The sequence below is a fragment of the Pleurodeles waltl genome, chromosome 3_1 (genome assembly GCF_031143425.1).
Source record: "Pleurodeles waltl isolate 20211129_DDA chromosome 3_1, aPleWal1.hap1.20221129, whole genome shotgun sequence".
In the NCBI taxonomy this organism is placed as follows: Eukaryota; Metazoa; Chordata; class Amphibia; order Caudata; family Salamandridae; genus Pleurodeles; species Pleurodeles waltl.
The window spans coordinates 1,276,986,077-1,277,001,498 of record NC_090440.1 but is presented as its reverse complement, the minus strand read 5'-3'; the positions used below and the strand labels follow the sequence as shown (position 1 = coordinate 1,277,001,498).

The 15,422-nt window shown below is 41.6% G+C and overlaps 1 protein-coding gene across 3 annotated transcripts in view; it reads right to left on the bottom strand.

Moving 5' to 3' along the window:
• MRAS (muscle RAS oncogene homolog) overlaps nt 1–15,422 on the bottom strand; it is a 250,194-nt gene that overhangs the window by 127,638 nt on the left and 107,134 nt on the right. For all 3 annotated transcript variants that reach the window (XM_069224603.1, XM_069224605.1, XM_069224606.1), the window contains exon 2: nt 13,410–13,622. In XM_069224603.1, coding sequence (XP_069080704.1) covers nt 13,410–13,602 — 193 coding nt within the window. In that variant the 5' untranslated portion in view covers nt 13,603–13,622. The remainder of the gene's footprint in view (nt 1–13,409; nt 13,623–15,422) is intronic.

The window sequence follows — 15,422 nt, the reverse complement described above, 5'->3', positions numbered from 1 at the left end:
CAAGCGCTTCATTACCTAGAAAACAAAACATTAAACATAAATGTTAGAAAAATATACCCTTCTAATAGCTAAATTGTTGTGTGAAAAGGTCAAATCTGGGCTCAATCTCGACTTCACTGTTTCGCCAACTGGTGTGATCTTAGGCATATACAAATATTGTGTTTCACAGTGTCTCCTTTCTAGCCTGCAGGTGTCAGGCTGAGTGGGACTCTGTTCCCTCTTTAGATCTTCCTCATTGTCTTGCAGCTCCTCTTGAAGGCGTCCTGCAGTGCTCCTCTTCATGGCAGCAGGTGATGCAGACAGTAATCATCAAAAACTCTTTTCTCCTCCTGGTGCCTTTGTTCTCATGAGCCCCACAGCTGTGAACAAGACAAACAAAAGGGCAGAGGGCGCAGGGGGCCGCCCTACTCACCTTCATTCTGTTACCATCATATTGGAGGATTTTCTGTACAGGGCTATCATAAGTAGCGCTTTTGTGCGCTAATGGCTCTCTGAATAATAGATGTGAGAGGGGAAATTATTGTGTCCCCTTGTTCTCCCCACCTTCGTCCCCCGTGTCCCCCACCCTCCAAAATCTGGGGGTATACATCCCCTGCGTCCCCCACACTTCCTACGCCCATGAGTTGTGGAGGCTCGTCTAAGTTAGTAATGAGTGCTTCCTTCTGGTTACTAACTGGAAACGGGACAGGCCAGCTACACAAAGGGCGCACGGCCAAGTATGTCATGCACAAGGAATGCATTGTCTCTCTCCAGAAGATATTATACCGGCATTCACTCTGCTTCGACCCAGAAGGAAACAGCTAATGCTAACACACGAGCAGGACAGCGGGGGCACAGAAGATGAAGAACGTAACTTTCCACTTTTCAAAAGCATGGCCACATATCCACATTTACAGCCACGTCTGCAAGAAGGCATTTAGATCTCCAGGTGGAGATTATTTATTTAATAATGGTGTGAAAATACAGCGCAGCTGGTCTCCCAGTGCGCCCCCTCAGGAGACCGCGACGCCCTCGAGTATTACAATTAACAATGCCCGGGAGCTGCATTGTCACTGTACACAGATTCACTGGCGCGCTACACTCGTCGTCCCCAGAAAAACCACCACCTATTCGCGCACCTCTCACTCCATGAGACAACAGTCAACGTTGTTGGCGACATAATGTGATGGATGTTACAAACACGATGGCATTTCGTTGTAGCCCAATTACAATGCAGCCTTGTTTATCATCAGCCCGGTAATAGTCCCGCAATGATGCAGCCTCATTCCTCGCGCGAGAGAGCGGAGGAGGAAGTGAAACCCACCGCCTGACACCCTGATGGCGGCCTCGCCAACGTTCCATGCCCAACATCACAGCAAAGATTTACCAGAACTCACTTCTATAGGTCTGCCAAGTTTTCAGAGTAGTTATGTGTGTCATTTTCATGTTAGAAAGGTCCGTATATGCAACTTTTTTTTATTTCTTATGAGTGACACGATGTAAAGGAAGCAATTGGATCCACATTTTATTAATGACATGAATCACTTCGTTTTTACATTGTCAAGTGCGCTACTAATTCCAATATTTAGGTTCCAATTAAGTACTTCTGTCTTTCTGGAATCCCATTCAGTCTGTATTCCATAGCCTTGACTCCTGCATCCTGTAAGACACTCTCTGTGGACTGTACTCCTCATGTAAACTTACCTTCGAGCCTGCCCCTGGGCCTTTGTTCTCAGTCCTAACTCAAGTATATTTTTCTCCATTCCAGCTCAGGTAATCACTCTTGATCTATCCCACCCCTCTAAGGAACACTGGCTACTGCTCTGATATTTTTCAGAGCTATCCAATCAGATGCCATGCTTCCCCTCATGAACTTTTCTCCACTGCGCCCTCTCGTACTCTCACGTACACCCCCTCTTATGAATGGTCGGCATCTCTTCTGTGCCCTGAGGTGCCCACTTTTTCACCACACTACTGGGGCACCATCCACTGCCCCGAATGTGTATTGAACTGAGCCTTCTCCACCAAACCCACCTGTGTACTCTGTATATGTTTGCGTGCTCCCAATCCTTGACAAAACAATTATTTTATGGTTTCTCCCGACTCCAACCCACTTCGTTGCCATAAATACAGTAACTTTACAACCAGGATTCCTCCCGTGTTTGTTGGATTGATCACAGCTGAACCTTTAAAAGTAGTAGACTGGGGAAGTAATTCATTTGGTATGTATATTTCTGTAGTAGGGAGGCATTTCTTTGCCTTTTCTGATCCTCATACCAGATTCCGCAGTGAAGGCTGCACTTTAACAGATTAAGATGTTTCAACATATTCAAATAATAAAACACGTTAAAGCTGATCATTTAAAAATGAATGCTTCATGCAGAGCAGCATAAACCAAATTGAGTATATTAATTACTGGCTTTCACAAATCTGTTTTCCACTAACCTTATAAATTTCGTAACGGCAAGATTTAAGTGCAAATTGTTGGGGTCCAAGCATGCAAAGATTGCCTGCAGGATCGGATAGCCTGTTCATTTAACAGCTTCCTCAACAGTGATCTTCATTCAACTAGTACACTAGGACAGATGCAGGCATTGTGAATAGTAGTCTCAACTGCTGAATTACACAGCCTACAATCAACACTTTGCTTGGATTTAATCCATGGTGGAGCCAGGTCGTTTGCTGGTAAACTGTCAAATCTAAAACGCAGGAAGTAGGTTTTTAAAATGATTAACACGCTCCCAAGTAAAGCTGCCTATGTTGAACGGTTTGGTTATTTTAAATCATGGATGCATGCGAACGTGTAGAAAGGAGATCTTTTTACTGTGTTCTTGAAAGCCATTACATAGCTTTATTTATCAATTTATAAAATTCTTGAAATGGAACAGACATGTTTACACTATTAAAAGTGAAACTGCTATAAACTCAACAAAGCAACATTTGTAGTCTAAAAAATCAGAAGTGGCTGAAAGTTGTCAAACGACATGGAGGCCACTTAGCAACTATAAGCATAACACAGCATAAAACATTTCCTGGCACAGGCTGAATACTCAACGCTTGCAACACTTGGTCCTGTATCCAATTGTGCCTAAATGTAGCATCTAGCCACAGTATCAGCTTTTAATTACTTAGTCAGCTTTTATGTGGATTATAAACTTAATTGCGGGCACTTGCAAACCAAAGAGTCAGGTTACCAGTTTCACGTGCAGTTCGGCACTCAGGGCAGGGGCACACACCCGTTCACTGCACAAGGGACCTTCTCGTCCCAACATAAGGCTGCAGTGCACCAAGATGCTTGATATGGATCTAGATATTTATAATAGAACTAGACATTTAGATAGAATACAGTAGCCAAACACCAACATACATCTATCTATTTGTTCTTGTAGTTCAGTTGTAACATCCATATTTAACAGTAAAAGAAAAGGACAGCACTACTTTGCTGTCGGTGCAAGCAAGCAGTTTAACAATCAGCTCATTTGGAAGATCACCAACTGCTATTTAAACGCGTGAAGTAGAAACGAGCATCTTAGCCAACTTTCTTTCAAATGCTTTCCCCCTAAAAATGCAGCTGTTTATATGTTACTGTGTGAGATTGTTATTGTATCAGCAACGTACATTTTGCCTGCAGGAGACTGGTTTGAGCAAAAACCATCTCACAGAAGAAATTTCCTTCTCTACCAGTTCTCCCCCAGTTTCTCACAAGACCTTTGAATGCAAGGTATTCCGTCTGATCCAACTTCCACTCGAGATACCAGAAGGGGAAAATTGTGAAATGTTGCTTGGAGAGATATTCAAGGTAGAAAGTGTATTTATTGCTCATCATGAACTCAAAACGTGAACGTAAGAGCCGCATTATGAAAAGATTTCATGGTGCAAAAGGTTTTTGCATTCTTCCTAGGGGCAACCTGTTCAGCCATAGACAGGTGTGTGATAGTGGTTTTTGGTGTGGTGTATTTTCTTCCCCTGTGCCACATATTTAGATTGCGCCTGTCATAAATGTATTACTAGGTACACAACATGTATTAGCACATGAAAATCTAACAAAGCTAATGCACCATTGTTTGAATACAATCATTGCACTAGTGGAATTCCATATTACTACTAGGAGTAATGTATTTTGTACACATGGACAATCTAAATAGGCGAGGAACATGATAAAAATGCAGGACACCAAAGAGAGTGTTTGATGTCACTGAAGGTTGCAAAAGGTGCTGGTAAACCAGCCACAAAAATCACTTGTGCTTATGGAATGTATGCACAGTTATTCATGATAGAACCCCAGGAATCACTCATTCAAAAGAACGGGGCTTGCATTTAAAGTGACACATGAAAATGCTTAAAATATAGGTTAGAAACAATTACAAGCTGCATATTGTGTTTATCTGCACTGATTCAGTTTATCCCCATTTAGAAAATCATTTGTGCGTATAGGGATGGAAATGCAGGCTTAGAACCAGGTCAGGGGTAATGATTATAATGTGAATATTATATTATAGGGAGTACAATACCCTCAATCTAGTGTAAAAACAATATTTCAAGTCAATTCAGCATTTCATGGCCTTAGAAATGAACACAACTTTTAGTCTCATTCCTCTATAATGTTGCATGTTACAAATGTGGTCTCTAGTTGGCAGTGGTTTGCAGCCTGTCCAAGTAGGGACCCTCACTCTAGTCAGGGTACGGTAGTCACACAGCTAAAATAACCCCTGCTCGCCCCCTGGGTAGCTTAGCACAAGCAGTTATACTTATCTCAAAGGCAATATATGAAGTGTTTGTACACACACACACACACAAACTTACACACAATGAAAACACCACACAAGTACACCACAGAAGTTTTAAAAAATAGCTAATATTTATCTAAGTCAAACAAGACCAAAACAACAAAAATTCAACATACACAAATATGTATACACATTTTTAAAACCTAAATCTAAGTATAGCACTTAGAAATACAATATCTCCAATGGGGGCTATCATGGTGTCTTGATGGAGCTGCTTCCAATGGTTTGACGCAACTCGCAAGGGAGTGTGTGCTGGTCACGGGGTTGTACGGACCCCAGACATAGTGCCTTGGAAAATGATGAGGAAACAAAGACCTTACATGGAGTTGGGGAGGTGAGGCATCGGTGGAGCTGGTGCGGCGTCGAATCATTACTGCTGCCGGGGAGGTGAGGCAACAAATGCAAAAACAACAGTTGATGGACGGAATGCAGAGCAAATCAAACATTCACCCCCAGTCACAGATCTGGGTTTAATCCATCAGTTTATTTTGCTTGCCATGTCATTCCAGTTTGGACCCAGCCACATGCAAATCAGTCTTGCCCCTGTTCCCCATGGGAACAGTCCAGCCCAAACTGCCATGCCAGGTCCTCCCTGGACAAGAAACAAGCATCCCGAGACTGGTTTCAGAGTATCCCCCTTCATCAGTCAGGCTAGCTTGTATCTGGTGGCACAGCAAGCACAGGACCCACGTCGGGCATACCCTTTCCACTTGGGGCAACAAATGCAAAAACAAAGGGGAGGTGAGGCGTCAGTTCCCTACTGATAGGCAGGGGAGGTGATGCGTCAGTTCCTTACGGGTTCAAGGGAGATGATGCAACGTCGGTGGAGAGAGGCTGATTCCTTACAACAAGACAGTGTCTATCAATCCAGCAGGTCAAGATGCGAGACGTTGACTTTGCAGTGTTGCGATCACACCACGGGCCACAGGTTCTGCGTCAGAGTTGGGTTTCCTAGGTGGCAATGACACAGCACTTGGGACTCACACTGTGGCAGAGTGGGGCCTGTGCTACAGGTTGCAGTCTTTGCAGTCATCAAGGACCACGGCTGGTGAATACTGCAGCATGGAGTCAGCCAGCAGCGCCGGTTCCGAAGTCGATGTGTTAAGTTTCTTCTTTGTTGCAACAGAGCTCACTTCCAAGGGCCCATGAACTGGATTTGGGAGTACTTGACAAGTCTGGACTCCCAGCAAGAGAGCCCAGAGGCTAGCAGGTGAGGTCTTTGATGTCCATGAGACTTCTTAACAGGAGGCAAGCTCAGTCTAAGCCCTTGGAGAACCTTTGGAAGCAGAATGTAGAAAGCCAAGTCCAGTCCTTTCACTCCCATGACAGAAGCAGCAGGCCAGCACAACAAAGCAACAGGCAGAGTGGCAGTCCCTCTAACATCATCCAGTTCTTTTTCCTGGCAGAATTTCCTCAGTCCAGAAGGATTCTAACTATGTGGTGTCAGAGGTCCAGTTCTTATACCCATTTCTTTAATTGAAGCAGCCAAACTTCAAAGAAAATCTTTGTAATGCATAAGATCATATTTTTCCATGCCCTGGCCCCAGACACACCCAGGGGATTGGAGACTGCTTTATGTTTGGGCAGGCACAGCCGTAATCAGGTGCAAGTGTCAGCTCCTCCCACCACTGTAGCTCAGGAAGACCCATCAGCCTGGAGATGGGCTATCAGGCTATGCAGGGCACACCTCAGCTCCCTTTGTGTGACTGTCTACAGTGAAAGCACAAACAGCCCAACTGTCATCCTGACCCAGGCGTGTATTCAGCAGAAAGGTAGAGGCACAGAACGGTGATACAAGAAAATACCCACTTTCCAAAAGTGACATTCTCAAACTTACAATTCAAAAGCCAACTTCATCAAAAGATGTGTTTTTAAATTCTGATTTCAGAGACCCCAAACTCCACATGTCTATCTGCTCCGAATAGTAAATTGCAGTTAAAAGATATTTCAAGACAATTTCCATGTTACCCTATGGGAAAGATAGGCCTTAAAATAGTGACAACCGAAATCAGGAGTATTTCACTACCAGGACATGTAAAACATACCATTACATGTTCTGCCTTTTCAATACCTTGTGCAATGCCCATGGAGCTACCTGGGGCCTATCTTATGGGTAACTTACAGGTATTAAAAGGGAAGGTTTGGGCCTAGCACGTAGGTGCACTTGCCAGGTCGACATGGCAGTTTAAAACTGCACACACAAGACACTGCAATGGCAGGCCTGAGATATGTTTTCTGGGCTACTCATGTGGGTGACACAATCAGTGCTGCAGGCCCACTACTATAATCTGATTTACAGGCCCACACCTGATGCACTATACCAGGGACTTACTAGTAAATAAAATATGTCATTCATGGATAAACCGATCACCAATACAATTTATACAAAGAGCATATGCACTTTAGCACTGGTTAGCAATGGTAGAGTACCCAGTGTCCTAAAGTCAACAAAAATAGGCCAGAAAAAATAGGAGGGAGAAGGCAAAAAGTTAGGGGATAACCCTGCAAAAGAGCCAGGTCCAACACTGTAGTAGCAGAAGAAGAAGAAGCTTTATTCGGTATAAAAAAATTCATCCATTACAGCACATAATCATCAAAACATTATAAGAATACCAATAAAAAACATGTATAATAAAAGCACCCATCGTAAAAACATGTACATATAAATATATATATATATATATATATATATATATATATATATATATATATATACACATATAAAAAAAAAATAATAAAAAAAATAAAAAAAAAATTGAAGAAAAATAAATAAGATCATTCTAAACATTCTAAATTTTTGCGCCAAGTAGTAGCTCCCTTCAGAAATGATCCCAGGCCCTTCCATACCAGTACATCTGAGGCCATTTGCAGCCACATGAAAGCCGGACGGTATTGCACAAAACCCTTGGGCCTAAGGAGCGGAAGTAGGAATCGGGTTCTAAATGGAGCATAGAAGACACAGAACAGTATAAAATGGATCAAAGTCTGATGGGATACCCCATCACAGGGGCAGGGTCTAATACATTTCTCCCCATACTGACCTAGGGGGAAACACAAATTACTTCTAATGATCCCCAAGTGAAAACGAGTTATGAGAGACCTTTCCCTCACATCCTTGATTTCTAAAAGATATTGCTCAGGACCCACCCACATCTTTAGCATAGTAAATTCCCTGATCGATTTTTTCCTTAGAGCCTCCCCCTCCCTCTTGGTCTCCTGGATTCTCTGATAGTTATCCTTAACCCATTTTTTATCGTAGCTAGTTAGGTCTTCGGGATAATCAAACAATTCAGGCCGCCCCAGGTCATGAGCCATCTTCCTTATGTGCGACAACCAGGGGATATGTTTTACATGGTCGCAGGCCAAACAATCCCTTAGGATATCCCTATTAAGAGAGGCATGTTCGTTACTCCAAACTGAAATCCATAACAAAAGGGGAGCCAGCTGGGTAGTGTCCTGTACATACTCAAGGTCCAGTTCCAGGTGGAGGCAAAATCCAGGAATATTTTTACCAACACCCAGAAGCCTTCTACAGAAACGATTTTCTTCCACCATAAGGGCTCGGGTATCCCTAAACCCCCAAAGTGCTGAACCATACAGAAGGACAGGTAGGCATTTCCGCCTAAAGATTTCAAGCAGGGGTTTGATCGGTTTGCTACCTACCCTAGCCGCGAAGTCAAAGGTTGCACCAACTGTTGCATGAAAAAGCACAATCCTTCTGGCAATACAGGGTTTCCAAGATCCTTTCTCATCAAAGATGACCCCTAAGTATGGGAACTCGTGGACTCTGCTAATAACTTGATCCCCCACCCTTAGCTCCCCAACCCTGCTCATAGGTTTACCACAAACCATAAAGTGCGACTTCTTAAAATTGACCTCCATCCCCAGTGCTGACATAAAGATGACATAAGCTCTAACTAATTCTCGGAGACCATTCATCGTGCGGGCCATAAGGACCGCGTCATCCGCATACGTCAGCACAGGGATATCAATACCCTTCACCTTCGGGACATCCCTGCAGTATTCCATCAGAAAATCTGTAAGTCCATTAGTATATAGAAGGAACAAGGTAGGGGCCAAAACACACCCCTGGCGCACACCCCTTGAAAGCTTGAATGCCTCCGAACGTTCCCCGTTTGGGCCCACCCTCACATTTCCCACTGTCCCTGAATGGAGATAACGGAGAAGCTCTACAATAATAGGGCCCAACCCTAACTGAATTAGCCTCTCCCATAATAAAGACCGGTTCACTTTATCAAAAGCACAGCTGAGATCCATAAAAGCAAGATAAAGGGTACCTTTTCTGGCCTGTGTGTATTTGTTGATTATCATCAGTAAATTGAGACACTGTTCTTGCGTACCAAGACCTTCCCTGAAGCCATACTGTTCCCGACTTAAAATATCATTTCCTATCATCCAGGCCTCCAGACGCCCTAGGATGATCCGCCCCAGAATCTTCACAGAGGCATCCAGCAGTGAAATAGGGCGATAGGACTTAGGATCATTACGATCACCCTTTTTAAACACTGGGACTATGCATGCCAATCTCCAAGAGGCAGGGATGCCCACAGTTACGGCTGCATTGAGAACATTTAGGAGAATGGGTGCCCATAACTGAGGGTTAGCTTTATACAAATCCATCGGGATTGAGTCCGGGCCCGGAGCTTTATTATGCGCACAACTCTGTATCGCATCAATAACCTCCTGTAGTGAGAATCTGATTGCTAGGTTAGGAGCCACATCATACACACTCTCCTGTGTATTACTTAGGGGGGTACCCTCAAATATATTACAGAAATGAGTTACCCAGGCCTCCGGGGCTATATTACATCCAAGGCCCTCGGAGGTTTCTGTTTCAAGGGAACCTCTATTCACCACCTTCCAAAACAGGCCGGGGTCTTTCAAAGCTGTAGCACGCTCTAACTCTTCCCAAGCTTTATCTTTATATTTTAGCTTGCTATCCCTCAGGGTCCTTTTATACCTTAGTAGCATTACATTTTATGACTGTGGGTTCTTTATTCAATATATAATATATACATAGAAGCTTACAATTAATCTGAAAGCTTGTAATGGAATTGAAAGCTCATACTGGATCTAGGGGTTTATGGTAAAATTAAAAGCTCACATGGGATATAGATGCTTACAGTTGAGGTAAAACCTCACAACACAATTTGATGTAACTAATCATGTAGAGTGAAAGTATAAGCATAGAAAAAAGAATATTATAAGCATGTAATGTTGTCATTTTCTCTATCATGTTACAAACTCAACATTGTGAGTAACTTCATGGGACTGTCATCATTTAGTGTCCAGATGTCAAAAGCAAAACCAGTACTTTGTGCTCATAAATCTTCCCTGTGTTGTATTTTTTTGGCAAAACGTCACGCAAATTAAAGAATATGTCATAAAAAGTAAGGATGACAATGATGCCCAGGAGAAAAAAAAAGCAGAGCGAACAGGTTTTAAACCTGGGTGGCAATGCTTTACATATATATTCTTGGGTACCTGCCTGTGGACCATCTGTTCCCTGAGAGATCTCGAATGAAAAAACACATCTGTTAATTCTAATGTGTCCAAGGACACTGGCTGTTCTAATCTACATTGCTGTTCCCTGCCTGGAACTAAATCACAGAGGTGTTAGTAGAGCAGTACCCTCACATGCGGAGACCTGGCATTTCGAGACATCTATGCCTTCCAGTTGGCTTAGCCCATTTTAACATTCCAAACAGGGTGATCAGAAGTAGCAGTACACAATGGATGTTAATTAACTTACAATAATGAAAATCTGTACAATTCACCCAGAATCTGATGTGCAGTGGTCAACAGCAACCCTGCATTGCCACAGGGAAAGCTGAAGTACCAACTGTTAGCATGGATTGCTCATCCACAAATTATTCCTCAGAGAGGCAGAGCATCCTGAGGTATGTGTGGCCTATAAAAACTCCTCAAGCCCCGTGAATAAAATATGAAGGGATCCCAAAGTGCCAGAAATGTTGTGCCAACATTATTACCCGCAATTTTCATTCATCAGATGCACATTTATTTTCCCAATATCTTCTTCACGCGCTGTTGTCACCTCCCAAGATAGCCCAAAACTCCTTCTCAGTTCTATAAAACGAATACTTCTACTCTTGTTCATTCTCTGCCCCTCCAACTGGGAGGGTGCAAAGAGGGGAGACCCACCATTTATGCATTTAGGATAACTGTAAAAGCACTTGGATCGAACCATGTGCTTCTCAGCGAAGGGTGTAAAGGAAATACTGGAAAAGGTAAATACGATTGATAGTAGTTTAAGCATTATCTCTACCTTCTGTTCCTCATCCCAACACTTACACTATGAAGCTTCAACAATGCAATAATACACCACTATTTCATTATGCTGCTGACACATCTAGTTTAATCACACAACAAACTAAAATATGATATGGCTTACAAATCTGATGGACTGAAAAGAGAACTACCCTCATTTGTTAAGGCATCTCATTTATATATTTGGAGCTTATATGAGACAAACTTCATCTGGTCTCCTAAGTTACGGCCCTGCAAGTGTGAGACGGAGAAGCTCCATCAGCCTCTGTCGATTAAATAATCGGGCCTCCTGTTCAAAGTGTCTAAACAGGTCGGTCTTCCTTGTTCAAATGTCACATTTATTACAATTTCATCCATCTACTGAAGACTGGAGAGGAGGACTTCATCTCCATCCTTACAAACTCAATTTTACTAATAGTGCTTTATCACTGTGGTAGGAATTGAACTTTGAGATAGATACTAAATGCGCTAGTGAGATTCAAAAGCCATAGAAGATTTCTCAGATTATTTTTATGAAATAGACAAAAAAGGAAAAGGTTATGTATTTATAACAACAGTTTTGAAACATGAAGATATTGTAGGTTTACGTGCCAAACATCAATTGGCTATCTTCTCAATTGACTCCAAAAATATTTTGTGTACTTGAATTCAGTGGTTTTTGGTGTCTTATCCTGGGTGGCACATCAAGACATTAACTTGAAACCCACAATTTACCACATGGTATGGCATAGAGTCGCTCTTGGAATGTGTCTACTCCAACAAAATCACAGGATTAACTTAGAAAATCATTTTGTGTACTTCAATACAATTTTCAGGGGTGTCTGACATGGGTGGGGGCTCTGAACTACTCCCTTGGACATGTCCTTGTCATACTGCTGAGACAGACAGGAGTCAGAGGGGAAGGAGAAGAAAGAAACTATTAAAAGGCTACAGAAAAGAAGATGGAGAATCAGTTCAAAAGTTACCCTTACTTAGGTTCAGCCAAACCCCCTCTAAAAGAGAAAAACAAAGGATTGTAGCAGTTCTCAAGAGAGTGCTGGTGCAGCCCCTTGGATGATAATGTGCTGCTGGCCCTTTTCTCTTTCCTTTCACAATTTTTTCCCTAGGGAAAGAAGAAAAGCTCTGCAAGGCCTCTTGCATGTTCGTTTTTCATGTATGCGAGGTCTGTCATTGATCTTTTGACCTCCCTTTGGGCAACACCCATTTTGGATATTGAAAAGAAGCATGTTCCTTATGTTTTGGGAACTTACTCCACTCATTTACCATGTGAGCCATAGATCTTTCATGGGTCAGTAGGTGGAAACTGCAGTTTCAGTTGGCATCAGATAATACCCATAACTTCAGCATATTTATTGATGGGAATGCGACACTGAGCATACAGCTAAGTTCATTAATAAGGATTGATTCCAGCCACTTTGCACCTATCTCTTTCACCACTCCACCACACCTCTCTCAAGCACACATGACAGTTCTTCCTTCCGCATGAATACAGGAGACCCTGTCACTTGATATACATGCAGGTTCCTTTATGGTCTCATGTAGTCCCTATATTGGCCTACTCTCTTCCCCCTCTGTGAACTTCTTTTAATGCTTCTCTTTCCTCGTACATGATGCACATTATTGTTCCTATCCTCTCAGTTATATTAATGGTTGTACCATGTACCTCTAGTGAGGGCAAACTCATGACATAGCATCCACTGAAATTTAGTTTTTGTTGTTCTTCTTCTTGATTGTTTCCATGTTTTTTTTAAGCTCTTAATAAACACATTTAAAAAAAAGGATTGATTCTTACTTTAGCACTGTATACAATGAGAAAAGAGTACAAGATCTGAGATTTCTCCGTAGACCTCTCAGTTTAGAGGTAGTGGTACACACAAGGATGTGGCAATGAAGATCAATGCTGCCCAGGATATTCTTCTACAATAACAACATTTTATTATAACCCGCCCTTATATTGACTTCACAAAATTGACTAACAACATAATTTTAATGTAAGTAGATGTGGAGGTAAGAATAGTACATCTATACTCCCCTACGTAGGCTAACCTTGATGACAGGTAGGTTGTCGATATTATGACGTCAACGTACATGCAGGACGATAATATGGATGTGGATTTTGTGATATTCAATCCTGTCCAAAAGATTAGCTCAAAACTGAAAGCGATTTAGTCAAATAACTAACAGGCGCTCATAAAGATGTTAAACGCGATCATTCTTTAAAGACATGTAGTTCAGAAACATTACAGATAACTGGTATTGCCTGGAAATCATATTTGAGTTCATTCCAAGAAAGCAGCATTTTTTAAAGTGGAAGTACTAAAGAAAGATGCTTACCATCAAGAATTGCCCACTGCCCGTCAATCTCGGTGTGTTTCAGGTAGGAATCCTCGATTGTTGGGTCGTAGTCAGGCACAAAGATCTTCTGGAAAAACTGAATGGTCAGGGCACTCTTTCCAACACCCCCATCTCCCACCACCACCAGTTTGTATGTGGGAAGATTGTCACTCAGGACAGCGCTTGTGGCCATGTTTAAGGTATTTCACAAACCTAAGACAAAACACAGTACTATATTAAAACTTGCTTATCACGAATAAATTTAGCATTACAAACTGTTTTTTTCTAACATAAAACTAAACGTTTCAGTTTTTGTGGTAAGACAGTGGGCCAGTTAACAACTTGAGCACCCACTACGGAATAAAGTGTGTAAGTGAAAGATCACAATTTAAAATGAGTGAAAGGTCACACGTAAAAGGTCACAAATTCAAATTCTATTTGGGCTAAATTAGTTTCCTATCCTCCCAATAATTTATTATTAATGTAGTATTCATTACTATTACACGATCGCTTTGAAGTAGCCTGCAGCAGCACAAAATAAATGTTAACTCGCCATTAATAAATACATTAAAAATATATATTTTGTCCTTCATTCATTTCCTGATATTCAGTTAAATGAAAACAAAGTTGTTTATTTTTGTCATGAACAAATGTCAAAATAAACATCTTAAAATCTACATCCGTCGTGTGATAATTTTTATCAAACTTCAATCAGTGGGTGGACAGTCACGGGTCCTAAACCAAACTCTTGCTGAACTCAGGAACTGTAGGACCAGTGGCTAATTTGTGCTGGTGGTGAGCAAAGGCGCCCTTAAATAAGCAGCCTTGATGTTAGGCAACTTCAGCATTCGGTATAATGCGGAAATGAGCAAACCTATTTTGCACTAGTGCAGATTAGGGCCAAAATGTGCAAAAACAAATTACGAAGCCATTGTTGCATTCATAGGGCAGGTTTATTTTTATAGACCATTTTTAACGTTCAACAGTGATTGTAAAAAAGAAATAGTAGCGCCTAAGGAGCTTAAAAATATTAGTTTTCCTTAAGTCTATTTTAATCATTTACATTGACTACATAAACTCGTTGCTGAGATTTTTGTCCAGTGTTTAGCCCTGGTGCTGATCTTTAGTCTGGTGCACATACTGTTTGCCCCAGTTGCGTTTTCCACATACAGAAACAATGGTGGAAATCGATTTGCTGTGTTTTATTTGCACCATAGAAAAGTGTTTCTAGTAATTGTGATTGTATTTGTATAGCAGTTACTACTCCTGATGAGGCATCAAAGTGCATTTCAGTGAGTAGCATGCTTCTCCGAAATCCAAAAAGGATTAGTATAGGGAAAAATGTGTTCATTTGAGCGATGGACATGTGTGTCTGTTAGCTGGATTCATTAGGATATTGAAGGGATGGAAGAGGCATGAGTCTAGAAATTTCTATTTTGGAGAACATAGAAGTAAGATGAGGCTTGGGATGAGTACAAGGAGAGATGGGGGAGTCTTTAGAAAGGGATTAGGGAACTCATAGTAGTAAAATGAAGTTTAGAATGAGTCAAAGGAGGGATACATGAAGGAAGAATTTACAAAGGGTTGCTTGGGAGATCATAGTTGTAAAAGGAGGTTTCAGAAGAGTCAAGAACGGATAGAGGGGTGAAGAGTCTAGATAGGTTTATTTTGGAGATCATAGTAGTAGATGGAGATTTGGGATGAGTCAGAGAGTGGAGGTAGAGGATATATTGAGAGAGGTATGGGGTGAGACAGACTAATGCATGTGAGGGAATCAAAGGTGTTTTTTTTCTTCCTCTATAGTAGGAGTAAAGTAATAACTATATAGATACATAACTACATAGAAAGGGTAAACAGGCATATTTTTCTTCTTCTTCTACAATAGGAGTAAAGCAATAAATATATAGATACATAGCTACATAGAAAGGGTATACATGTATAAGGAAGATAATACATTGAGATTTAAAGTTGTATTGTACAAACTCAGACTTTCAAGTGTTGCTGTACTTGAAG